Source organism: Chanos chanos, chromosome 6 (genome assembly GCF_902362185.1).
Source record: "Chanos chanos chromosome 6, fChaCha1.1, whole genome shotgun sequence".
Taxonomy (NCBI): Eukaryota; Metazoa; Chordata; class Actinopteri; order Gonorynchiformes; family Chanidae; genus Chanos; species Chanos chanos.
The window spans coordinates 33656717-33683286 of NC_044500.1; the positions used below are offsets into that span (position 1 = coordinate 33656717).

The 26570-nt window shown below is 39.8% G+C and overlaps 3 protein-coding genes across 3 annotated transcripts; all 3 read right to left on the reverse strand.

The window, feature by feature from the left end:
• Positions 1–1226: 1226 nt before the first annotated feature.
• Positions 1227–3805, reverse strand: tnfrsf9b (tumor necrosis factor receptor superfamily, member 9b). Its single transcript, XM_030778286.1, has 7 exons — positions 3679–3805; positions 2838–2957; positions 2398–2535; positions 2203–2275; positions 2008–2078; positions 1612–1746; positions 1227–1348 (listed from the first exon to the last, which is right to left on the reverse strand). Exons 1-7 carry the CDS (start codon positions 3803–3805, stop codon positions 1227–1229), a joined length of 786 nt encoding a protein of 261 aa, XP_030634146.1.
• A 2122-nt stretch (positions 3806–5927) lies between these two features.
• Positions 5928–10008, reverse strand: fam83e (family with sequence similarity 83 member E). Its single transcript, XM_030778287.1, has 6 exons — positions 9541–10008; positions 9090–9236; positions 8290–8414; positions 7731–8118; positions 6280–6474; positions 5928–6116 (listed from the first exon to the last, which is right to left on the reverse strand). The coding sequence occupies exons 1-6, from the start codon at positions 10006–10008 to the stop codon at positions 5928–5930; spliced, it is 1512 nt and encodes a 503-aa protein (XP_030634147.1).
• Positions 10009–12011: 2003 nt separating this feature from the next.
• On the reverse strand, positions 12012–14231 carry emp3a (epithelial membrane protein 3a (MAM blood group)). Its single transcript, XM_030777856.1, has 4 exons — positions 14154–14231; positions 13845–13947; positions 12597–12737; positions 12012–12187 (listed from the first exon to the last, which is right to left on the reverse strand). Exons 1-4 carry the CDS (start codon positions 14229–14231, stop codon positions 12012–12014), a joined length of 498 nt encoding a protein of 165 aa, XP_030633716.1.
• Positions 14232–26570: the final 12339 nt, after the last annotated feature.

The following is a 26570-nucleotide window of genomic DNA, read 5'->3' on the forward strand; positions in this document are numbered from 1 at the left end:
ACTCAGAGTATTAAAGTCACCAGACACAATCCACCTTCACCAATGAACTTTTTATGGTGAAGTTTAAAGGGGAGAAAGGAGAGTGGTCTGAATTTACTAGTATTGTGTCTGTCTGTTCATTTGTGTTGCTATAGAAATTGTTACAATCAATAGAGAGACAATGAAAATTCTTATTACATTTTATTATTCTTTTATCATGATTACTGTAACATCATGTTTATCTACATTTTTTGTATATTGTGTGTTAATTCTTACTTGTTATTAACACTTTATCCACATCAGATAGGAATTCTTGTCTAATGTAGCACTCTTATTGTTGAAGGACTTTGTTTGATTAAAAGATTCTTAGATGTGTTTAAAATGAAAGTTGACAAATCTCTGTTGAATCCAAGTCCAAATCATGGGGTCATCTTTCATTGGAATTTTTGATACCTAGTTCAGAGCTTGTACAAATTTGGTCATTGATTATCTTGCCTTTGGTATTTTCTGGAGTTCTCTCTTATGTCTGTTTACTCTCTTTACAGCAGCACGTGAGATTGCGTGTGACTCATACACGCCGCTGCTTGGCTTTAAAAAAAAAAAACTGTGGTTAAGTGAACGAGAGAGCTAAAGTGCACGCCACTTTAGTGTCTGACTTAATGTGATGAGACGTAGGGGAAATCTTGTGACGTTTCCTCTGATGCGTCTTCCCCATGTTCGTCTACCCACTGTTGTGCTACTCACAAAGGTCATTTGCATCGCTGACAAGCAGTGAAACTTAGTCAGGGAACTGCGCTCACTGTTTCTAATATCTCTGACATAAGCACTTTGTCTGTTAAAATAGAATGTCATTGAGAGCCATCCAGTTTCACTTCATTCTTTATTTTCTTATTCAAATTGTAACTGAATATCATTTAAATGCTTGTAAAGATTAATAACAGTAGCCTATTCCTTTCACATTGTGATGTACATGGTGAAGATTAAACTTCCCAGCACATTCCAAGGCTAAATCTTATCAAATAGCTTGACAAAAGACTCTGTACATAGAGTTATAAAAATTAGGAGGATTGCTAATAAATTAGTTCAACAATAAAATAAAATGCTTAATTTATAAAGCTTACAATACAAGGTAATTCCAAAAAACCTTTAGTAACTGACCCCACCAGCACTCTTAAATACACAATTATACATCCACACTATATGCCGTATCAGCCTGGTCCATATCAGTCATTCCCAGCTACTCAAGCCTACACAGAGAGAAGTTTCTCCTCAGAGTCCAAAGATGCTATGGAACTCAGACTGCTACCTCCATGCTCCTGCTGGGGAAAGCAGAAGCTACACTCCTCTTGCAGTACCTCCTGTCTTGGTTCTAGAGAAAAAAAACAGACAGAAGAATCAGACTATATTTACAAGTAAGAGTACTTTATAAATACCATAGTTTACTTAAGAAAATCTTTTTGGCCTCCATGTTGATAACATGGTAACATACCAGTCTGTGAATGACACAGGGTTGACTGAGAGACCTGTATGATAATTTATTTTCCTTTTTTTAAATGATCAATCTTGTCTTGAGCAGAGACTGAAAGCCAACACAGATATGACCCATGATTTCTTGACTACTTCAGGTCTTACCGGGTTGAGCTTCAGATCCAGGGGTGTTTTTGATGAGTTTTTTTCTTTTATAACGAATCATGACGCACAGTGGTACGACTGAGCAGATGAGCACGCTCATACAGAAGATGGTGATTAACACTGCAAGCTCTGAACCTGGAAGATGCAAATACAGGTTATTGCAGACGTAATAATGCTAACATAGGCTACATCCATTAGCAGTTTCCAAGGGTTTTTTATACACTGTTGAAAGAGGAGATTCTTTACTTCAAAGTGAGAGGTTTTAGTGTTTAGTGTTTTTTCTAATGTTTGACAACTGGGAATACATCCAACTCCAAATCAGTTTCATTAGAATATGACTGCTTGACTCACTATACTGTTGTCTGTCAGTTGGTGGAATAGTTGGTTTTACTGTACTGATGTCAGAGCCACAGATTGCATCGCTGATGGCGGTGCCCGGGGTCACTATCCTCTTGCCTTCTGGACATCTTGAGGGAGGAAAGGGAGAGGGCATGTCAGTCTGTCTCTCATGCTCATTTTCTCTCAGTGAAGGAAGAGTTTGCATAAGGTGACATGCTAGGACTGCATGTCCACTGCTGTATCATGACTCACCCGTCTGTCCAGGGCCGACAGGTCTTATGAATCTGGTCATTAAAGGTCCCATTCGGGCAAGGCTCACAAGTCCCTGTACGTAAACAGTAAATGGTGAACATGACAGAATGCACACTTTTTTTTCCCACTGTGTGGATGAACCAGATCAAGAGGATTTGGAAAATGTTTAGTGGCAGCTGTTGGTTTGTAGCTTACTGCTGTCGGTGGGTTGTTCTCCTTTGCCACACTCCTGAACACAGTAGGAGCACTGAGAGTCTCCACAGCGCAATCCGGTTTTACAGTCACACACGGTATCCCTGCTAGCATTGCATGCCATCTTCTCTATCTGAGGACCTGGCAGTAGGTAGGGATTAAATAAAACCACACTGAGGTATTATGTGTGTGATACCAATGAGAATAGCAAAATTGCCTTTAAATAGATTTTTGGCAAACTGTATTCACACATAAATAAATGGTCAAGAGGTTTCAGTAAAAATGTATTCAAACCTCAATACAACATGTTTATTATTTTATTTTTAAAATATCTGCTCAGTATGGTAATCCTGTTTCATTCAATATACAGCCACTGAGCTTTATGTAAATTTGTTGGTGTTGATTTGTCAGATCGTGCCAGCTAGCTTGCTGTGTGGGATTACCTATGCACTGAGTGCACCTCAAACAGGAACGTTGATCTCCAGCCGGCAAGTATTCGTCTTTCTGACATGGCTGGCAAAGAGTCTCTGTGGCATTCCCACACGTCTTCCACAAGCGGTGTCCTAAAAACATTTACACCAATCAGTATAAACATTTTGTCAGCTGATAGGTAATTCTGTTCTGTTCCAGTTCCTCTGTGAACTGTCAGTAGGCTAGTAGTATACTATGCTGCTGTTTGGTAACCTCAAAACCTAGTTTGGCTACTTCAATTGATTGGGTTTAAGATATTTGTTTTCATATTCTTTGTGGTTTGAAGTTTTCATTTTGTGAGTGTAGAGCATGGTAACACTAGTAAAAAAGATGTCAGTTTTCCATCTAAACGCTACTGTTATCCATCATATCTTTTTCTGTCCCTAAACTTTTAGTTACTCTCGTATCAAAAGCATTTAAAGAAATCTTTTTTTAATCGTCAGAGTTCTGTCAAAACTCTCTTTGGCATGTCACATCAAAGCAAAAGCGAAACTCACACATCAATTGCTGTGGTTGCTACCGCTGATAGTGCACACATGTACCCACAGACACACTCTGTATTCTTTTTGGATGTGGCCGAGCAAACAGAAAAATTCAATCATTGTCATATATCAGATTCACCAGCAAGGACATTGCATGTCTTTCAAACAACTTAAATAACAGACAAAATGTTTCAGCTAAATAAAATGCTTTTTGCTTGCTTTCTATCTGCGTCTCTTTTTCCTCTTCACCGTGGTTAAACGAAAGACATGAAAGAGGAACTGTTCCAAAACATATCCTCAGGAACGTGTATATTCTTAATCTTATGCTTACCTGGTTGGCACTTCTTACAGCACACATTTGTCCCTAAGGGTATCCAGTCCTCACAATGTGGGTCCACACCATGAACAGGAGCCACTAAAATCGACAGGAACAGGACCACTCCACAGAAAAACAACATCTCTTAACTACTAGCGCATTGATCAGCCAAATAATCCCTCTGGGGAGGTTCTAGTCTGTTTTGTGTTAATATAAGTCAACGCAAAGACTTAAATGTGAGATCATCCAAAATAAATTCCACAGCGTCATCATCAGACACCCACACAAGGCTTGAAACACCCCCTGTTCACACTCACACACACACTCACGCGCGTAAAAACACACACACAAAGTGTCAGTGACACCCTCATACACAGACGTACGCAAATTCTACAGTGAGCATGAGTCACTCTCAGAAACCCCTGTAATCTCCAAAGGACTCTTTGTTTTAAATTATGCCATCTAACAGGCTGAGAGAGGGAGATTCCTCAATGAATGCTGATTTCACATTTACTAAACAAATTTGTACTGAAGCATTGTAAGAGAGAAACGCTTTTTCATTTTCCTTTTTTGATTACATCAGATGAGGATAACATGTTTGAAATACATTTTAAAGAACATGGTCTTAAATTTGTCAAGAAAAAAGTTAGAATTATCCCATATTGCAAAAATGTGGTTCTGGTTCCACTTCCTTATCTTCTGGCTCTTCAACACTTTCAACACTTGGGCCATTTACCTCTGTTTAACCCAATTCTCTGCATATCATAAACATATATATATATATATATATATATATATATAACTTTGGGTTTTTTCCCTATTTGTTGAAACCCTAGTAGCCTGTGTATTGTGTATTGAACTCTCCTGTTTCTGAATTTGGATCACATTGTGGAATAAACATAGGCTACATTTGCATTCAGCAACTCTGAATAAACGACAAAAGTTTCAAATACTGATCGATAAAACATCAAACAGATTTCACAAATGCCATGATGCTGTAAGAGGGAGTTTTAACTAATATCAATAAGAGTAAAAACAACAATACTGACACAGTGCCATCCTCTTACAGTACAGTACAGTACAGTACCATACAACCTGCAATCCTCTTCCTGTTCAGGATGCCCAGGTGACCTTTTTTATGCACGACAGACCAAACATAGGGAATATTTGGGAAAGAATGAGGAAACGGCGCAGGGAAAGTACAAAAAAGTACGAGGCACTTTCCCGATAAGAGCAATTTATATTTAGTGTAAAATTAAGTACCAAAAAAAGAGAGAGAGAGAGAGAAAGAAAAAAAAAAACATGGGGGGGGGGGGCAAAAGAATATAAAAGGGAGGTGTTAGAAATATAAATAAATTAAATGCAGACTCGAACAGAGAAAAACGGACGGGGCAGGGTTAACTGGGACAGGACGTTTGACAGGTTATTGTGACACAAAGTGGGCTTTGGCTAATTTTTTGAAGGTAGTCAGACTTTTACTGCTGACCATGGAGATTGCTTGTTCTTATATGTTGCAAATAAAACTTCCCGGCAAATTATATCAGGATTATTTTTTTTTTATTCATTGTAGGATGGAAATTATAGTGGTTGCATAAGGAGTAGGAGCTTAAACTGGTTGTACAACAATGAATGAAAGATGATGACAGACAACGTGTTGACAGTCAGAAACTCTGTTCTTCCTGATGACAAACATCTTATTCACATTAACCTATGCGTACCTTGCATGTGCTCAAAATGTCCCCAATGCCCTGAAGTGTCCATACAAAAAAATAATGCCACAAAAAATGGCTGCTTTGGAAAAAAAAAGTCTAATACACACTAAGCTCAACAACGAGTCTTTCATTCTACCTTTTACTTCCACTTTTCTTCATTTATTTTTCTTTGGCACTCCTAAGTGCGTATCTCTGTTTGTCTTGTCTGTCCAGTTTCAGTCCTGTTTGACCCTCATGTTTTCACGACAGCACCACTGTCTTTAATCAAACAAAATAAACTTCTAGAAGGACGAAACTAATTCTGCTCTGCTGGCTGTAAAGGCATTACGATTATTATGCCCTGTGCAGTTTGAAGACAACGTGATGCTCCCTTCAGAAGGAGCTTTTTAAGAATTCACAGTGGCGTTTCAGTTAAAGCATTGCGTCATCTCAATGGGAGGCTGTTTTGATGCGGCTTCTGGAGCAGTCTCTAAATTCCTGCACTGAACACAGTTCTCCTAGCCTCCAGTTATGGAGGAAAAATAAAGACAAGATGAAGTGAAAGCTTGTCTGTCACTTGTCCTCTTCACTCCTTTGTTGTCTCAAAGGAGTTCTCCACTCCCTCTGCAGGCCAAAACTGGAACTGCGTGGTCGTGTGGGGGGTAAAAAAACTTTAGGGGGTCTCTGGAGAGCAGATTTGATGTCATCATTACGCTTTTTCATCAGAGCCAGGGCTGGGGTCAGGGGCAGGGAGTCATAGGTCTGGTAGAGAGAGAGAGAGAGAGAGAGAGAGAGAGAGAGAGAGAGAGAGAGAGAGAGGAATGGAATTTCAGTCATGATGGTTTATTAATATAATCACTGCAAATGTAAAATCATTTTTATGAAGAATTTCACTCTACATATGTGACATATCTCTCTGTCTTACGCTGTGTTGTGATCTTGGTGTCATGTCTGTGTAGTCTGAGCTGAGGTCCAACATGGACTGGCTGAATCTGGTCACTGTGGTTTTTGCTGGTCTTTTTGTGAGGCCTGAGGAACTCTGACGAGGATTTATCCTTCTCATAATGTCACTCAGGCTGCTGCAGGTCTCCGTCTGGGGTACACTCAAAATGAGGGGTTTCTTAAAGAGCAAGAGCAAAATTGAAAAGAATAATTAACAAAACATTTGTAATAATTTCTGCATTTGTACAAAGAACATTTTTTGAATGCTTAACTGTTCCGATACCTTCGTTTGACCTTTCCCAGAGCAAGGTTCTTGCCTAGCTCCTTCAGGGTTTGTTGTTGACCTAATTGTCTCCTCTGGAATTTTATCCTTCAAAAGACAATCCTTTTTTTGGCTGGATAAAAAGGCTCTGAACTCCTCTTTTGGGCTGATTTCCTTTCGATGGTCTTGATACTTGGCCATACCTAACCTTTCCTCAAATTCAGAGTTTGACTGTGGGGAGACATGTCTGTACTGAATTTGCTCAACTATGGGCGTGGTCCTTGAAGGAGAAAAAAGAAGTTTTAATTGAATATATAATTTAATATACATTATATACATTAATATATTACATTTAATATACATGCATATATATATATGATCCTGGATAGATCTATGTATCTATGTATTTGTATATCTATCTATCTCAGTCTCAATCTCTATCCCTTTCAGTGCATTGATGAGTTATAATTGTTTTTCTGTTATGACTAGTGTGAGCCCAGATTGTGTCTGACAACATTTGTTTTTGTAACAGTATTTGTTTTCTTTCATTAGCTGCCCGGACAAGATTTCATCATCAGGATTGGGTAGTATTTCTTCTGTGGAAATCTTTAACAATTGTGCAGAAAACAAAATGAAAGCGAGTAAAAATGCAAGAATATCAGTTAACAAAGCAAACATCACTTCTGATAAACTCACCTGAAACCTGTTTGATGATCTTGCGTGTGTCTTGTTTCAACATTGCCATACGTCCTTGAAGTTGATAAAAGAAAAAGAAAAAAAAAGCACATACACTATTTATCTTACTGTGTCAAGACTCCACAGACTGAAGAGATAAGAATGGAAGACTAAACTATGATGTCATTATGAAGATATGGGTCAAGAACAAAGTTTTTGCTAAAGAGTTCACAAAATGCTTATTCATACCCTACTTTTTCTAAATGTTCAGTTTTGTAGGTCTTTTGAGATATGCCAGACACTTTTTTATCAATGAAGAATTTGTTGTATCTGTGGCTTAAACCTCTGAAACCAGACAGGCACAACGGTAAACCACCTGGCATGAAAAATACTTGGACAACATACTTTAACCAGACAGATTCTAAGCATGGTACATACTTGCCAGCCTCTGGGTTCACATGCGCACTAAACTCTTTGGAAAATGACTCCCATCCAACTGCTTTCTGTCTGCCTGGAATGGGCTCCTGGCACTGGGAGGGCTCCTCCCACAGTCCAGGTTGACTGACAGGGTTTTCTTGACCTTGGTCATTCCTCTTAATGACCCCTAGAGCTTCCCAGTCCAAAGGGCTATCAGTGATTGGAGGTGGTGGACTGGAAACAGTCTCCATCAAAACTGGTTTAAAGGTATTCAGGTTCAAAGGTTCAGACTGGTGCAGGGGATGTGTGCTTTCTGATTTCATCGCAGGATTCCCCGGCCTCCTCATGTCAGAGATGGGTAGGGACGCAGCATAGAGAACTCGAAATTCCCGATCGAAAGATTCCACGGCTGGACCGCTCATAACTGTGACAAGCTGCCGATGTAAATGGGCGTCACTCCATGTGAGACTGCCAATGACAGAGACAAAGAGAGTTTGCTGACATCATGAAAACATCCCACCCTTGATGACCATGTTTCTGATAATAGCATTGTTTCAATAGTTAACACTTGTTGAATAGAAAATTTGATTCTTAATGCCTGAGGTGCAAAATATGGTCATCCCTACTGTCATACTATACCTGTAACTCCCCACCATCACTGTCTCCAGGTCTATCATCACAAAATTGTCTTTCAGTTCTCCCACCACCATCTTCCCATTTCGAGAGCAGAATGTCTTCCCACCCAGCATGCGGACCTTTATGTTCTATAGGGATGGAGGAATATTTATAAAGAACATTGTGAAGACAGTCAGACACACTGTCAGATCTATGTTTCTACCAACTCTCTCATTTTACAGGGGATCATAGATTCAAAAAATCCTGAGTGGCTTATCCGGGGGAAAAAAAAGCACAGATGAGTAAATGTAAATCAGTTCTAGACAATATTGCAAATGTTTCAACTGCATTTGACGAGAAACGTGAATCCTGACTGAATGCAGGGCAACCTGTTTTTCTCTGTTGTATCTGTTACCTAAGTCACTCGTTACATTCCAATCATTTATGCCCAGAGAAAAAAAAACAGCTCCATTCTTTCTTTTGAAAGCTCACATCCGGTAACAATGAGTATGTTCTCCCTGAAACCAATTAGACAATGAGTCACTGAAACAAATTACTTAGACATAGTACATAGTAAAGACATAGTACAAATTAGGAGGTTATTTGGTAGTCATTTCAGTGTTCTTGTGTTTTTCATTCTAAATTCTCGAAATGTGAACATTGTTATATATTATATTTTATTATTCTGGGGGCTTCTGAAGGTGAAATATTGTACGGTTCATTCTCATCTCAGTCAAGTCAGAAACACAGACAGACAAAATACTGTACAATGAGAAGTTTCTTGGAGGATGAGAATGATCCTGTGCTCCAGGTTCATGACTCACTGGGTGTCTGAATTTATGAACAGTGAAATTCTCTTGTACTGATCTTCGGTTCAGGATGATGTACACAGGAACACCTCGTGAGGCTGCAGAATGCAGATCCCCTATCACAGCGCTGTCAGTCAACCTGTCCGTAACCACGGCAATGACCTGTTCGCCACAAACAGCCCCAATCAAACTCATGTTACTGACGTGAGAAGACATGAAAATGTGCCCTAAAGCACCCCAACAAACACTACACAATTTTTTTTCTTTTCAAATTTCTATTTTTCAAAAAATACTTCAAGTAGCAATACAACTGATAGTTAATGCTTTCCCAAAATATATTAAGTCTTTCTTTTAACTCGTTCTAAAGAGTAGAGAGATTAGATAAAAGATAAAAGCATCTCAAAACCACTACAGCTCTGTTTCACTTTAGTTATTCTTCACAATAATTTTCAAATTCCATTCCTACCTTGGAAGCCCCCTGTAGAAGGCTCCTGATGACCTGCCGTATGGGTGGTGTGGGTTCCATGGGTGGATTAGTGTAAACAGTGGCATGACCTAGCCCCCCCCAAACTTTCCTCTCAGGCCAGCCCAGTTCCAGAACAGGAGCCGGAGTATCGGAGTGCATGGGGAAATAATGGTCCGAGAAGTTCTGCACGCCAGAACCGCTTTCCTCATACACGTCCTCATCATTTAGCGACAGCTCGCTGCAGTGATAATCTTCCACCCAGCTGTTGATCTGATTTACCTCCTCTGGTGAAAGGAACGGACCCAGACGTTCGGTGTTCAGCCTGGTGTAGAAGGCCCCAGGTCCATCACTCAGCAGACACTCCAGAGCGTGGCGCTCCCTCTCACAGTGGCAGAACTCCGGGCTCGACTCAGGCACCGTCATGAACAACACATTCTCATCAAGGCTCTGCTCCTGAGAGTTAGGCATGGCTGGGAAGTAAGCACTGATAGCTTTTGACCAAAAGGTTCCCTTTTCTATGAGGTTAATAGGCCAACAGAGTGGAGCATGCCAATAGTCCTGATGTGATTGCTTGTAAAATCAGTAAGAAGGAGGCTGGAATATCAAGAAAATGTAATAAATGGTTTAGAAATTCCCTCTGCTTTAACAGAACTAGAGTCACACACATCACTGGTTTCCCCTCAGAGATATTGTCAACAGTTGGTGGAGTACATGTAACTCCAGAGCTCACCAGAGTGCTGAAACAACCTTAACTGAAAAGGCAAAGTTCAAAGACAAAAAGAATGGTCCCTGCCTTTCACAAACATGTTACACATGACTGTTGACCCTAAACTTTCAAAGGAGAAATAACCTAGGGTCGAAGGTATGAAGACTTGATTGTAAAATTAAAAAAGAAGAGTCTGCAGTTTCATTCAGAGTTTTCAAAACCCTTGCTACTCACCGCTGTCTCTGTTTATCGAATCACTGATGACTTCTGAAGAAACACCGATTTTGTCTTATCTCTTTTCAGCTCCGTCACTCCTCTCCTCTTCTCAGCTCTCTCGACTGTTTCTGTTTTTCAGGATCAGTTTTTTTTTTGTCTGATGCAGTGTAGCAACCCTTGTAGGATTTTACTCCTGCTTCTTTCATCTGTACACAAGTTTAGCCTCAACAGCATCTGATCAACATTTTCAGTGTCAAAATTTACAGTGGTTCTCAAACATTCTGCAATCATCAAAAGCAAGGTGTCCCCTGCTATAACATTTCTGTCCTTTTGGTGTCCATTCTTTACTCATTTGACTTCTGTAGTGTATCTCTTTCACTAAGCTGAAAGTTATAGTGAGTATTATGACTGGTTCTACCAGATGAGCAAGTTTGTGGAAGGGCCCAGAGTAGCTGCGATAGGACCATAGGCCAACCCTCAGAGGGAGGAACTGGGACTCAGCCCTAGACACCTTTCAGCCTGCAACTCTGATGTAACAACATAGTATTCAAAAGAGAAAATACCTCAGATTTTATCTCAACGTCTCATGACTGACAACTATACGTCAGTTTCAGGGTGTGCTTGAAAGATTAAACATATACTGGTAGTGTATGTAAGTTTGTACTCTATGCTGGCCAAGGAATGACACAAGTAACTGCTGAGATTTCAGAACTGAATAAGAAAAGAACAGACAGCTTGAATGAGCAATAATACACTGCACTACTTTTGCAGAATTTACCATGTCGAAGCTATTCACCACAAAACTCGTGTTTTTGACTTGTCACCCTTGCTGTTGCAAGTTTTTGACACCTTTGCATATTTGCATACACATGTTTGCTTGTATGTGCCATACAATGAACAGAACTATTATTCTCTCTAGAGCTGTGGTTTGATTATGCGAAAGCATACTTTTGAATGTTGTAAAACATGGACAAGTACAAACATCCTCTTAATCCTGCTTGATTAACGCACAGGTCACTGTGTTGTCACTGATAAACTGCTATACCAGAGGACTCATTGTGTTTCAGTCACAAGATTAAACACCCCGGTTTATTTTAAAATGTATTTATGTAAACTATGGCGTGACATATTTTTGAACATGAAAGGATAATGCAATTGTAACACTACATTTGATATAAAATACATTACTGCAGCTCTTATAAGCAGTGAGTCCTCTGAATAAATGAATTCTCTAAATATCTTCAGAAATATATGTCCTTTGAATTAAACACTTTGTGGATAATCAATCCTCCAATCTCTTATCAATAGTCTCTCAAAGTTACCTAACTAGAATACTTTGTTCATGCCAAAACAGCAATGAGAGATAGCTAATACAGACGAATAGAGCTTTGACATGTATAAAAAGAATCTGTTATCAGAAGCAGTTGACGACTGTTAAAGAAATAATATTAGATGATCCACTGTTAATAGAGCTTCACATGATTACCAAAAGCAGCAGCATTAAAATGTACAGTCTCTTTAGTGAAGTTGTAATGGGTTTGACTCCAGATTATGCTCTCTTGCGTAGGTGAACATAGAGAACCCCACTGCAGAGCAGCAGTGGTACGCAGACCCAAGCCAGGATGAAGCAGTAGCCAAAGTTACCCAGGGCCAGCTCCCTGGAGTCCTGGAGAATCTCTTTACGCTGGAAGGTGTAGATGAGGGCACCTGCAAATGCTGCAAGACCTGAGCAGAGGGATAGATGAGTTAGAAGACTGAGTACAAACTAAGACGAGAGCAAGTCAACAAGGCCGTTAGAGTTGCTGAGATGTTGTTTTGACTAGAACACAGATTGAATGAAGAGTCCATATGCTGACAGTGTGTCACTACCAAAATACTAAACACTCAAGGAATAAACACTCATTTAAAATTTAAACTTGATTTCAGATGGCATAATATGAATTGGAATAACATGGGAACAGAGTCTTCTCTGATGTAGTGTTCTAAGGAGCTGCAGGTTTTTGTGGTACCCGGCAGTATGTAATTGTATTATGTTATATTCTACAAACATTGTATAAGTTTAATAGCTTGTGTGGTAGGGTATTTACAGATCCACCTTAAAATGTAAAATGAGTGTTAAGTTTCTGTTCATTACCTGCAAGAATCTGACAGAGTCCAGTGAAGTAAAAAAGCCCTCCCTTTGACATGGTGAAGAGCTGGCCAAGAAAAACCAAGAAGGAAATGGAGGAGAGCACCACTGACAGAACCATGAGGGCCTGGACCGTCTGAAGCCACTCTAGAGATGGAGGAGAACTACGCTGTCAGTCAAAGACATCACATTCAACAGACAACCAATCACAGATGTTAACAATGCCAATAGACCGCAAAGGTTTATCTTATGAAACTATGACTATGTAGGGGGTGACATCTAGAGGCCAAAGAGTGCATGAAAAGCATTTTTTTAAATTTAGGTAAGACACTGTATCAACTTTAATGCTTTAATCATTTCATGCTTTTTATTCCTAAAGTTCCCATAAATGTGTGCAAAATCAGCTCTGTACAATGTTATTTTCCTGAGTTTTTATGCCTCTAAATGTGGTTCAGACAAATTTTGTAACCATGTTTGGGCCTCTACATCTATCCAGCCATTCCATCCAGTATAAAACAAATGACAGATTTGGAATCTACAAGAAGTACTGAATCAGCACTCAAAATTTCAGAACTCTGGTCATGTTTATGGCCAAGGTACTAAGCTCCAAAGATCAGAAAAATGCCCTTGAATGAAAAAATGCTCACTTTAAAGGTAGTTTTCACGAGTACTAAATAAATTCTAAACAGAAAAGTTATGGGAGTAGGAAGCTAAAATTTTGGGACATGTCATGTCAGAGTGTATTCTTCAAGACAAAAAAATGATCAGCCAATTCTGAGATGGTGTGGTGGAAAGATTTTCACAATTTGGTTGAAATGACATGGAATGACTCATATCCTTTGTGCTTTTCTTTTTGTTATGTTTTTTTTGTTTTGTTATGTTTGTTTTCTGTTTATTTGCTCTGCACGGGGGAAAAAGTCTGACAAAGTAAAAAACAGTCCTGTCTAAGGTACAAGGTCTTCTGGGAACCAAAATAGTTTGGATAACCATACGCTCAGAGTTTAAATAGCATGTGCAGCTCCATCCTACCAGAATGTTAACTCTATTTGAGATGTTGACTGCTGCTGATTTGATAACTTGGTCCGCCTTTATGGGCAGCGGTTCACAAAACATCCAGATTACAACTGTGCTGATGTAAAAAATACTCCTCACTCCTTCCACCAAACAATTCTGAAAGAAATCAACTCTTTATGCAAACACAAAAATGAGAATTTTTGTAAGTTAATAATTGTTTATATTTTCTGTAAAAGTTACCGTTCTCAGTGGCAGAGGCACAAAGCCATGTTCCTGTGGCATTGTCGAATATACACTTATGCCAGAGGTCGGAATTTTCCACATCTCCCCAAACCCACCATGACTGAAACACACACACAGCAATGGTCAGAAATATAAAAGACACAGATAAGGTATTTAATTTATTGCAGCACATTCTATTTCTTGGATTGTGACAGAAATATACAATTATTCAGTTATTAATGCACACTGCTGAATACACAATAAGAGAAGTATTAATGCTGACACAATGTGACATACAGAGTGCAATGTTGTGTTCCATGGTTTTACCTTCTCCATGGTGGCAATGAATAGCATAGCCAGAGTGATCAGGTGCAGCACAGTCACTGACAGCAACAGGAAAGCCATGATGGTCTGTCCTGCACACAAAAGAGTTGTTGTACTAAGTCTCTCTCTATCTTTCTCTCTCCCTCTTTCTCTCTCTGTCTCCCAGTCTCTCTCTGTCTCTCCCTCTCCCCCCCCCCCCCCTCTCTCTCTCTCTCTCCATAGGGAATGATGGCTTTCATCATGTCCTCCTCTGAACACTCTTCAGAATCTTCAGCGATTATCTGTATACCAAGAGCGGTTTGAACCACTGGAATTTACATTCTGTTTGACTGAATCTGCTTTTGAAAAAGGCATTCGACCTCTAGAATTATATAGCACTGGATAAACATTCCTCTTTTGGATCCCTGATATCCCCATGGCTGAACTTTTCTGCAATTAACGGTTCATGTGTGCAGACTGTATAGAAATGTCCCTATTTATCCATCATGGGTGCCACCTGAAGACTTACACTTACATTTATTCTTTCAGCATATGATTTTTTATCTTATTAATCAATTTTTTTCTCCCAAATAATTTTACAAACTGTGCATCATGATCACATCGCTGTTTTGTCAGCAGCAAATGGAATGGAATTTTCGTGGCATTTTATTTCCCAGTATGTCTGACAACTGAGGCTTCACCCAAGAAATATTTCTCCAGTTGATGTCACAACTATAATTGGACTCTCACTTGACTGTTAGATGCTGTTACACTTAGATTGTTGCAAACAGGTCATCAAAAGGCAGATATTCCCTTAATTTAAACACGGTGAGATCTGTTTGTTTTTTCACCACCACTAAGAGATGATACACTAAATAAAAAGAAACTGATGAAAACCTGACAGAATGAAAATGCTGTAAATGAAACTCCTTACAAAGTATCTTTTCATGGGTTCTGCCCAGTTTACTCTGGTGAGACGTGTTTGGATGAAGTGTGAATGGAAAGTTAGAGTCAAGACTTAGTAGGCGATGTTCATGTGCACGTCTGCTCACCACTGATTTCTACCGCATGATCATAATACCCACATTAGGGTATGAGTTAATAATATATTTTCATTCTTTATTGACTTGTAAAACCCTTTTTTACATGGACATTTGTGTATGTGCTGCATTCAGCTGCATTTGGAAAATCTGGTTTACATTTAAGATTTTTTTTCCCCCTCAAAACTTCATTTAGATTATGCAGCAGCACATGATGTGTGTTTGTACCAAGCACAGACATGGATGAAAGTGCACTATGGCCACCTAGCGTCAGTCATGCAAGAAATAGTACCAGTGTACTCCAAAAATCTTCCAAACACTCTTAGATTGGAATAGTTTTTTTAACTGAAATAGTTCAAAATTGTACTTTTTGTTGACCAAAAAAAAAACATGTATCAGTCCATTAAAGCTCACAAAGTCTTTAAATAAGATTTCAAATACAGGATGCTTCTCTTGGATGATGGTGTGTTATGACTCAGTTAACTTTTGACAGGATCACTTGTGTTGTTTCCTATGCCATTTCTGCTCTGACGTTTTCAAACAAAGATGTCTTTGATGGCAAAATGGGTAAAAGATGCTAACAGAACTACCCACAACCGCAGGTGGTCAGGTCTATACACACAAACACATGGACCTATACAACCATATACACACCCAAATAAAAACATACTGTGAAATGTTTTGTTCTAATTGAGAATTACAAAACCAAAAATGTCTCTACAGCACAAAGAGATACATTTATATATAGAATTATTATAACCAATCACTCTGCTGAAACTTACCTTACAGCGTATATTTAATCTCAAAGGGCAAAAAACTTCACTACACTGTATTCCTCTTTCCACTCTTTTTCCTTAGCTGCCACTCCCCTCCCCCTGTCCTCCTCTTTACTCACTCTCTCCACAGCTGGGAAACAGCATGGAGAGGAATGCAGGCTTGATTTCTATGAAGGCGTTCTCAACGCCCATTTCCTCCAGACTCCTTCAGCCCTCCTCTCAAATCTTTGGCTAAATCTTGCACACTAAAAATGGGTCCATGCTGTGTCCGCCCAAAACCAAAGACAGAACTAACCACATAAAGAGCATTTCAGCCTATTACATAAAACATGCGCACATTAGAAAGAAAGAAAGAAAGAACATAATATTTTATTTTAATTTGTAGCCTAATATTTATAATACTATAATAGTATCACTCGGAAACCTAAATTCAATCTTATTTCGGCTGTTCTGACTTGTGAAACGTCATTACTGAACTAATTTTGCGAACGCTTATCGCATGTAGTTATAGTGTTTGAATCACTGATGTGAATGAGCCTTAATTATGGCTCTCTGGGAGCAACTGTATCACTCCGTCGTCAAGGGGGGTATACGGACCACCCAAAGAACACAGCCTTCAGTCAGCAGTCGTTGATTAAACCTGTATGACTCTTGCTTTGAGAGGGAAAAAAAAACTTAGAAAGCTAATAGGTACAGGTAGTTTGGGTAGCAAGCGGCTTGTGTCCCTACAGTTTACTGGTTTGAATGTTGATTATATAATTGTTGTTACTGAATTAAGCAGTTTGTTAGTGGTTGTTGTTATTTTATTGTTGTTGTTGTTGTTGTTGTTAAACACGGTCACGGCCACGATGGCCTTAATGCACAAACATTATTATTTTGCAGCTTTACTATCCGGCACAGCAGTTAATCCTGTCAATGTGTGCTGTACAGACTTTGCTGTCTTTTTGAATAACGCGTTGTCCCACCACTGTGCAGGAAACAAGACAGTGTTTTCGTTTCATGTTGCTAGTGGCGAATGTATCGTTGTACTTTTACTCTATTCCATTTTTGTCATTATTGTGGTCATTATTGTGGCTACATTGTTGCGTAATGGAACGTGAAAAGTAGAATACGAGTGTCAGTGGACGTATGACCACTATCGTTTAGACTAGGCGGTACGAAAACTGTTTTCGCGGACAGCGAGACAATTTAGTATTTGCAAAATAACGGTTCGCCAACTTTACAGCCCTCTCACCAGAGAAGATGGAAAATACAGAGGTAAATAAGACTTCAGGTCCAACTGGAAAAGACATTGTTTGGTTTTACTGATTTAGTTTTAGTTGTTTAGGTATTTGCAAGTTTGAAAAGAAGGCTACATTGTGAAAATTAGCAAAGAACAACGGAGAGTTATTTCTGCAGCTCTATCAATCGTCAGTGTTGCTCATCAGGACATTAGTTCTTTCTATCTATGTACTAAATAATTAATCGGATTTGAAGTAAAAAACAAAACAAAAAAAATCCGTCAAATGTTGCTCTTAATGTAGCATGGATCTTACGCTCGATGCTACAGAACTGTGCTTTGTGTTGATCACTCGGGACTACTGTAAATTGGTTCTTTCTTTAATTTAAAATATGTCTAAAATATGGACACGGGTTAATATAAAGACTATATTTGCTTTGTAAGCATGAAAACTGTTGTACACATAGCGAACAATCTCACTCCATGGTAACTGTTAAAAACAACAATGAAAAGTCTGACTCCAAGTTTCCGATAGAAAGTGCCAAAATGCAGCTATATTGCTTCCCTCTACAACAGTCGTCATAGAATAGAAGCGGGCTGTGTGAGGCAGTTCATTTGCATGTGTTTTTATGCTGGCCACTTCACAGGTCCTTGTAATACGGGGTCAGTATAGGCATGCGGTTATAAACGACCGTTGCTAGGAAGGGTGATGGGAGAACAGTCCAGCGTTAGAGACATCACAGAGTCTTAATCTGATGCATGTGATTCAATTTTGTCTGTCGTCTCTTGCATTCCACCCTTGGCTCAGGAGAGAGAGTTGAGAGAGATGGATCTACACTTGGAGCAGGAGGGTATGGATCCTGAGGCTACAATGAGTGAGCGTACATGCTTCCTGTGGAGACTCTACCTGCACACCAAGAGCAGCCTGAACTCTGTGAAACAGGAGCTGAGGCACCATAAAGCTAAGCATGTGCAAGAGATGGAATCTGTGAGTCTCAAAAACAGCTCAGCTGGAGTAAATGGATTATACATGTTCATAATGTGTTGGTCTGGCCCACTGATCAAGAGAAAATTGACGAAGCATGAATGAATACATATTTCACTATTCTCAGTATTTATTCACTGAATTATAATTTTGTTGTTATTTTAGAATGGCTTCCATATTTAACGTGGTTGTATCTCAGCATGGGTGCTGGTCTGTTTCCACCCTGCAATATAGAATGTGAAATTTAAAATCAAGTGAAGAGTTTGTTGCCACTATGTGCTGACATTATGAGGCGCTGTAATGGTCTTACTGTGTTATGTGTCTGTCGGCTCACAGGTGCAGCAGTACCTGGATGGCATTCGGAGCCTGTCTGAGCAGAGGGACTCCATTGCCATGGGACTTGAGGAAGAAAACAGTGGTCTGAGCACCAGACTGAGGGAGATGGTGCTTCAACAAGGTGAACCCATGGCTGTCACCAAAAAAAAAAAGAAAGAAAAAAAAATATGTATCTTTGTGTGTTTGTGCCAGGGCCTTGTTTAATATTACAAGCAAAAAGTAAAGTTTCTTTAAATGTAAGCATTCCTGTCTTTGCACGATAAGACATCTGTATCTATTCTCACTGATTGCACTGGTCACTGCAGAAGCCCAGAGGGATGAGGTAGCAGAAATGCTGTCCCAGGCTGGTTTGGCTGAGGTCATTCCTAGTAGCCCCAGTGAGCAAGTGGCCTACCTGTTGGTTGAGAGAGCATCTCTGATGGAGAAGCTACAGCAAATGGAGGCCATGGAAACCAAAAGCATTCTGCCCACTCAGTCTCTGCAAGGGACTGGCTCCTCTCCACAGATTCACAAAGAGAGCATGGACAAGGTGAGAGGCTGTGGCTGTACACCCACATAAAAACAGTACTTTCCATCAAAACAGGTTCAGACAGAAGTTTTATACTTTTTTATCCCCATATAAATATTTAAATTCACTTGGCTTTCTCCTCTGAAAATTGTGATTATGAATGATGGTTGTGTTGCCTTAAATGTGAGTGTTAGAATGCTAACAGTTAATCTATGGTGAAGACATATGTAATAAATATACCATTCGGCAGTTAATATTTTTGCTTGGGGTACTTTTGAGTCAAATCATATTTTCTGGATCTTGATCAGCTTAATTTTTAAGTTCAGTTACCTGGGTGGGTTGAAATTGTCTTACTGTGCTCTTTACACACATCGTGATATATCAAAAGCAAAATTATGCATTAATTCAGTCTCTCCATAAGGGGGCACTGCTGCGAGGTCAGAGCCCCTGGAGGAAGCTCTTGGGACTCCGTAAGGCTGCACAGAGCAAGCAGAAACATAGTCCTGTATGTCCATCCAAATCATATGGCATATTCTTTAACCCTATGCATGCTGTTAAAATAGAGCATGGGAGACATTATGAAACAATAATTTTGATATGGGCTGTTCATTAACAAGCAAGCATGCGTGATCTGAAACGGGAAGCAGCAGCTGTGTCTTTAGCTTGCTTCTTTGAAAAGTCGTTCTTCTCATACTGTATTGTATTTTAATATCAACGTGACAGCTATCACGAGGTTGCAAATACTTAACATCTTTCTATGAACTGCATCCCACCTTCAGCTTTAGTCATCTTATAATCTACTCCACTCTCTTCCTTTATTTTCTCTGTAGCCGTGTGGCACTGGGCATGGGATTTGCAGATGGTTGTTATTGCATTTTGAGGCTCCCTGGTGATAAGTGCATGTACATGTGATTTTAGAGTGGTGTTGAGATGAACAGGCCTGACTGATGTTGATGTATTTGTTGCAGGTCACTGCTGAGCAGAACAGTGGAGACAGTGCAGAGAGAGAGCGGGAGCATAAGCGCCTAGAGCGAGATCTGGAAGAGGCCTCTTACAGGCTAGACCTGGCCCACAAAGAGATCCGCAGACTCACTGACGAGCTGGAGTCTGCACATCTGACCAAGATAGCCTTTGGTGAGATCGGCTTTGTCAGGTCAAAGATAAATTATTTAGGAGATTTGATTTGACGCACGAGATTCATGAGCGTTAATATGAGTGTATTCAGTTGCTCTTTTTTCAAACACACCATCATATCAGTAACATTCAGAGTTCTCTCGTAAAGACATACCGTGCAATATCTGAATGTATTTGTTAGTGTGTGTCTCAGTCATACCTGAACATGCCTGAATCAAAGTGGTTTTTTGTCTCAGAACCAGAATTGCAGGGAGCTCAGCAAGAAGTGGAGGAGCTCAAGCAGGAGTTAGAGATGTTGCAGCGCTCCGGTGAGAGTCTGTCTCCATCACTCCTCTCTTTATGTTCATGGCTTCACATGACAACGTAAAGAAATAGTTTACATTTACTGTGGTTTATGAATGATCTTAATGTGACTTTGCGTTAGATGAAGCTGAGCTACGGAAGGCTAACAAACTCAACGAGCGTCTTGACCATGAGATCCGACTGTTGAGGGACAGAGTACGTGCCATGGATTCAGAACGCATGACCCTCTTAGAGATGGTACATAGAGCTTCTGTCATACTCTGACCTTACTATAATGCATGAGAATGTTTTGGCTATAGGTAGTTGTGTGGTTATGAAGATGGAAATCTGATTTCAGCTACAGGTATGTTTAAGACCAATGTTGTCTCCCTTCCAGTCACATGGTAATAAATATACCTAGCCTAAATGTATGATAGTGCTTGTTGTTTATCTTAGCTGTAAGATGGATTTCATTCTGGTTAATGAAACTGTTTTGTATCATGAAGATTAACAAGAAACCCCAGGATGAGTCAGGCAGCAGGGAGACGGATGATTCTCTGGCACCTCCTTCGATTTCAGCCCAGGTAAAAACTGCTCAAGATCATAGTTGGAAGCCACTGTACTGATTGCAGGATAGTGCCACTTCAAAATTTTTATTAATATGTTTATCCATTGTTCTCATCATTAGGGTGAGGGGCCAGGGAGCCAGCAGGAATACAGCCTCTCCCATACTGTTGACCCTGGAGGAGAGGATCAAGAGGACATTCATAAAAGGTCCTTGAATTTGCTTTACTGACTGATTTACTTGACATGTTTACATTGTTTATGCTTCCATCACAAACAATTAGAGTGACTCAGCCACTGACAATTCGAAATGGGGAAAAAAATATTTTAGAGTTGGTGCATTTAGGAGATAACTCTTTAGATGTTTTTGGGATAGTCGGCTTACCCCTTGTTTGGTTTCGTTGTGTAGATGCTGTGAGGAGCTGGAGGAGAAGCTCGGTCGTGTGCAGGAACTGCACTCGGTTGTGGAGAAGTTGGAGGAGCAGTGTAAGGAACAGAGGAGGAGGAGGGAAGAGGCTGAGCAACTCCTGGAGAAGGCCCAGAGTTTGTGTCAACAACAGGAGGAGCAGCACAAGAGCACTGTAAATCATTTGCAGCTAGAGGTGAGAGAGACAGGACACCACAAGAGGGAGCTTTCTCTCTCTCTCTCTCTCTCTCTCTCTCTCTCTCTCTCTCCCTCTCTCCCTCTCTCTCCTATACAAATTCACAGAACCCTTACTGGTCTAACACAATAGTAATAATAATAGTAATAATTACAATCAAATAAAAATACATACAGAATTCTCAAAACAGAATACACAAAACAGCCATTCACACGCAGAGCACGGAACCAATTGTAGAAATTGGGATTTGGTGCTAGCTCTCTCTCTGACTGCTAATCTCTCAAAACTGTACAAGATTAGCACAGAGAAGACAAAAAATTCTTTAGTAGTGAATCATTCAGATTTACAGAAGCGTGTACATGTGCACAAAGGGTTAAAGTGCCCTCAAGGGTAATCAGTGTTCTACTGTTTTCCCAGTAGCACACCTGTCTCTGTATTCTTTTTCACTTTCAAATTTAGTCATAGGAACCTTGTCACTGCCAGTCAACGGTACCACACACATAAACAACAGAAAGCAGACCAGCAAAGCGCAAAAACAAAAAGTAGAGGAAGCAGTCAAATATGTCGACACATAATCGAGAGACAACAGAGTAGCTTGTATAGGTATAAAACATTAAAAAATATGTGATTACAGAGTGCCTTCCATTTCTTATGTGTGTGTGTGTGTGTGTGTGTGTGTGTGTGTGGGTGGTTGGGTGGGTGTTGTAGATTCAAGCTAAGAAGATTCTGTTGCAACAGAAAGCTGATGAGATTAAACGACAGACAGAAGAGCTCCATCACACCCAGGTCCTCCACACTACCTCCAAACAGGAGCTGCTTTGCAGCATCATGAAGCTTCAGGACCAAGTCGCCCTTTTGGAGCAGAATAGCCTGAAGGTGCCGTAACCATACTGTAGTATTCAGCCCCACCACAGAATTTACTGTATTAATACCTTGTCCTGGAAACTAGTCTCAATTTGAGTCCGACTCATGCATGTAGAGTCTGACTCATGCATTAACTGTGCTAAAAAGAATTTGTCACCCTGTATTGTGTCTCAAATCACAGCCTACATAAGACACTACTAAAGGCACCATTGAACTCACAGTAACAATAGAGTGAACTCGAGAATTGTCAGTGAGTCACTTGACCCACATGAACTATGTGCAGATGGCTGGTGAATTACAGGAGTCTAAAGCCAGAGCAGAGCAGTTGGAACACATTGATGCTGCTCGCCATACAGAGCTGCAGACCCTTTACCTGAGGAACAAGGAGCTGGAGCGGGAACTGGAGGCCCAGCGAGAAAAAGAGCAAGCCCTCATCAATGAGGTCCAGCAGGAGGAACTGGACTCTGCCAGGGAGCAGCTCAAAACCATGGAGAAACTTGTAAAGTCCACAACACTCTTAAACAATGCTTTATATCTTCTCATGTTTTTATCAGGCCAAACTGCATGTAAACTTTTTCAGTGTGACCAGAGGCAACAATGTTTTAAAAGATTTATATGTCCTCTGCTGCACAGGTACAAGACCTCCAGCAGCAAATGAAGAAGACCCTACAGCAGCTTCAAATGGAGGAGGCTCACAAGGCAGAGAGAAGCTGTCTGGAGAAGAAAGTCAGGGATCTTGCAGGGGAGCTGTCTGTGCTGAGACCACAAGTCCAGGAACACCAGATGGAGAGGTACACAGGATAACAACCTGCTATTGCCATTTAATCATAGCTTGGTTCAGCATCACCAAAGTCCTCATTGTGTCTTTTCACAATGCTGGTTAAGCAGTTTGTTTGTTTTTCTTTTTTTATCTTTTTGCGGGACAGGAAGCTGTGGCTACAGAGAGAAGAGGAGATGCAGCAGCAGTTGCAGTCAGTACAGATAAGAGAGGCTCAAATAGGAAATGTGGCCTCTGATCTCAGACACAAAATAAAAGTTCTGGAGACGCAGCTTGAGACCCTGAAAAGCCAAGACGTAAATGCAGTGAGTGTTAGATACCACAAAACCAGCACAGTTTACCACAAATGCTATGTCAAATGTTTGTTTTTTTTTAGACATTTTCAGATGGAGGTGATCATGGGTTAGAATATTTGCCCCAAAATTTCGACACTACAGTTAACACTAGGTGTCTCTTTGCCTGTTTGGATTCAAAATTACATAATTCGCAGTAGAACTCTCATACCTCTGTTTTTTCCTCTCATGAAGCAACAGCTGAGACATGATCTAGACAACAGACAGCAAGAGTGTGAAAAACTGCAGATGCAGCTCAAACAGGTCATGCTTGAATTGGACTGCAAGATGAGGTACAATACTTCACTCCTTCAAGTCTGTATTTATGCTCTGTTATTCTGCAAAAAAGAACCTTGAACCCTACAAAAGGGTCTTTGCGAAGTTGAGCATCTTAGGATTCAGCACATAATGCTCTCTAATTGGTGATGAGTCATGAAGACAATACCTTTTTATCTTTGTAGAAAAACACATGATAGATAATATCATGCATGTAGGTTTTTGTTCCAGTCATTATGTAACACACCTGAATGTAATATTTTAAGCACTTTCATGAGTTTGATTCTAAGGTGTGGCTTAGTAGCGTTAGATCAAAACTCTGCAACCATTGCAGCCCTCTTTATGAAACAACTGTATTTTTCTTCCTCATCTCTACAGCATGTACAGTAAGAAACACATCCGCCATAAGGAAAAGCTCTGCAAAGCCAAGCAGCTGTTTTTGAAAGAGACCGCATGGCGAGATGAAAAAATAAAAGAGCTGGAGACCAACATTGGTATCCTCAGCAACAAACTGGAGAAGGTGACTTGCCAATATAATGAAAACATAAAATGTCACTGGTGTTGTACACCTGAGATAGATATAAAATTACACAGTCTGCACCCTGAAAGTGATTATTAATTTTTCTCCCCAGAATAACAACCTGATGAAGAACATCACAGAGGAGAATGAAAAACTGCTGCTAGACAATTTCAACCTTACAAAGACCCTCAGTGAGGAGGAGGAAATAAGTCAGAGCAGTTTAAATACGTTCACCACCATGAAGAACAGGTCCAGTATCAGATAGCCTCTCAAAGCTTAATAGTTTAGTGCAGTGGATTTTCATCTGGGGGTTCATAAACCCCTAGTGCTTTGTAGCAGAATTGTGGGGGTTTTATGAGATTGTAATTGAAACATCAGTGTCAAATTTAATACACTTAGTTAAAACGTCAGTGGGGTACTTGAGGAAGTAACTTGGGTTGAATGATGAGAAACCCTTGTTTAGTGAACCAGAAAAGGGTGGCTGTTACTACCCCATAGTCTTGTGTTTGCGCTGCGATTTCTGATTGAACTTTCTTTCTGTGGAATTTTTGGATCTATAATATATTATAAAAAGACAGTTATTGTCATTTAAGAGGCTGTAAGTGATATCCTATGAACTGGAAAAATATAGGACAGTTGATGAGAGTAAGGTTATCATTATAGGGTTATAATTATCCCACATCACAAAATAGATCCAAAAGCAATATGAATTCAAACCAGTTATGAAGACCATTACATTAATCACTCATCAAACTTTGGTTTAGTGCTGCAAGTATTAAAGAAGTTTATAATGGAAACACTTATGCTTGGCCTTAGCATTCAGTTTAATGCTGCCCTGTTATTTTTTCTTCCAGTTTGTTAAACAGTGCCTGTCATTCTCAGTTTGCTTCTGTACAATCATAATTTTCAGGCTGAATCATGTTGAGAAAGAGAATGAACACCTGCGAGATGCTACACTGGTAATGTCCTGTCAGGTTGCAGCTTTGGAGCGTCTGGTGCGAAATATGGACACTGCATGTGGAATTGAGGTAATGGATTAAGTGAGAATGTTAAGATAAGGGCAAGAACAAGGAAGGTGATGCCTAGAATGAGATTTAATACTCCATACAAATTTTAATGTCCTTGCACTGTGTTCTTGATGTGTTCGTGCAAGTTTCTTTATTAGTTGTGACGATCTTCAGTGTAGAATTTGTGTCATGTTAAGACATTCAGTTCCTAAGACGTTTTACCTGTTTTTTGCTTTTAGGAACTTAAGAAAATGTTACCCTCTCAAAGTAATTCAACTGAGGATATAGTGCAAAGAACCAGGTGAAACATTTGTTTTGAACAAATATATCACTATCTCATTACCCCTTTATTACCACTTGTCATAAAACCGCTAGGATAATCTATGGTAATCCTCTTCAGAGTACCAGCATAGCCATCTCTAAGTGCTTGTTCTAATGAATGATTTGAATATTTCTCACTGTCACAGCAGGGCTACAGCAACTAACATTAATGAATGTTATGATTAGAGTTGCGATGGACTGGCGACCTGTCCAGGCTGTTTCCCCTCCTTTCGCCCAGTGAACGCTGGGATAGGCTCCCGCACCCCCCGTGACCCTAATTAGGATAAGCGGCTTTGAAAATGAATGAATGAAAGATTAGAGTTACAAACTTAGAATTTTAAAATATCTTGGTTTGTGGGTTTTTACTCCACTCACTCTGGGTAGTTACCTTGTTAGTCATGTTTACCAGCTTGTTGTTAATTGTAGGTAAAATATCTTTTAAAATGTTCTGTGAAACTAGTGCTACACATTATCGGGCCTTTTAAGGAGTAAAAAAATGAACCTGTTTTCTATGATTTAGTTGGTATGGGATTTCATAGAAATACAGAGTAATAACCCCCATTCACAAATGTTTATAAACCACATTGCTGATTTCCAATATAAAGAAGCCTTGACCACGCTGAGGTCTCTAGCAAGCCTGTTTAATTAATTATAAGGTTGATTGTCAATAGATTATCATATAACTGGGATTGTAACGTCATGGAAAGTGACATCATGTCTGTGTGATTGACAGATTCAAGTTGCCGGGTGTGTTGGATGTCACCAAGAAGTATGAAGGGGATCTCAGCTTCCCTCTCTTCACAGCTGAAACACTAAGCTCAGAAATGGGCTACTTGAACTGACTCTCACCAAAGGCCACAGTGTGACACACCATTGACCTTATTGAGTGTTATGCTC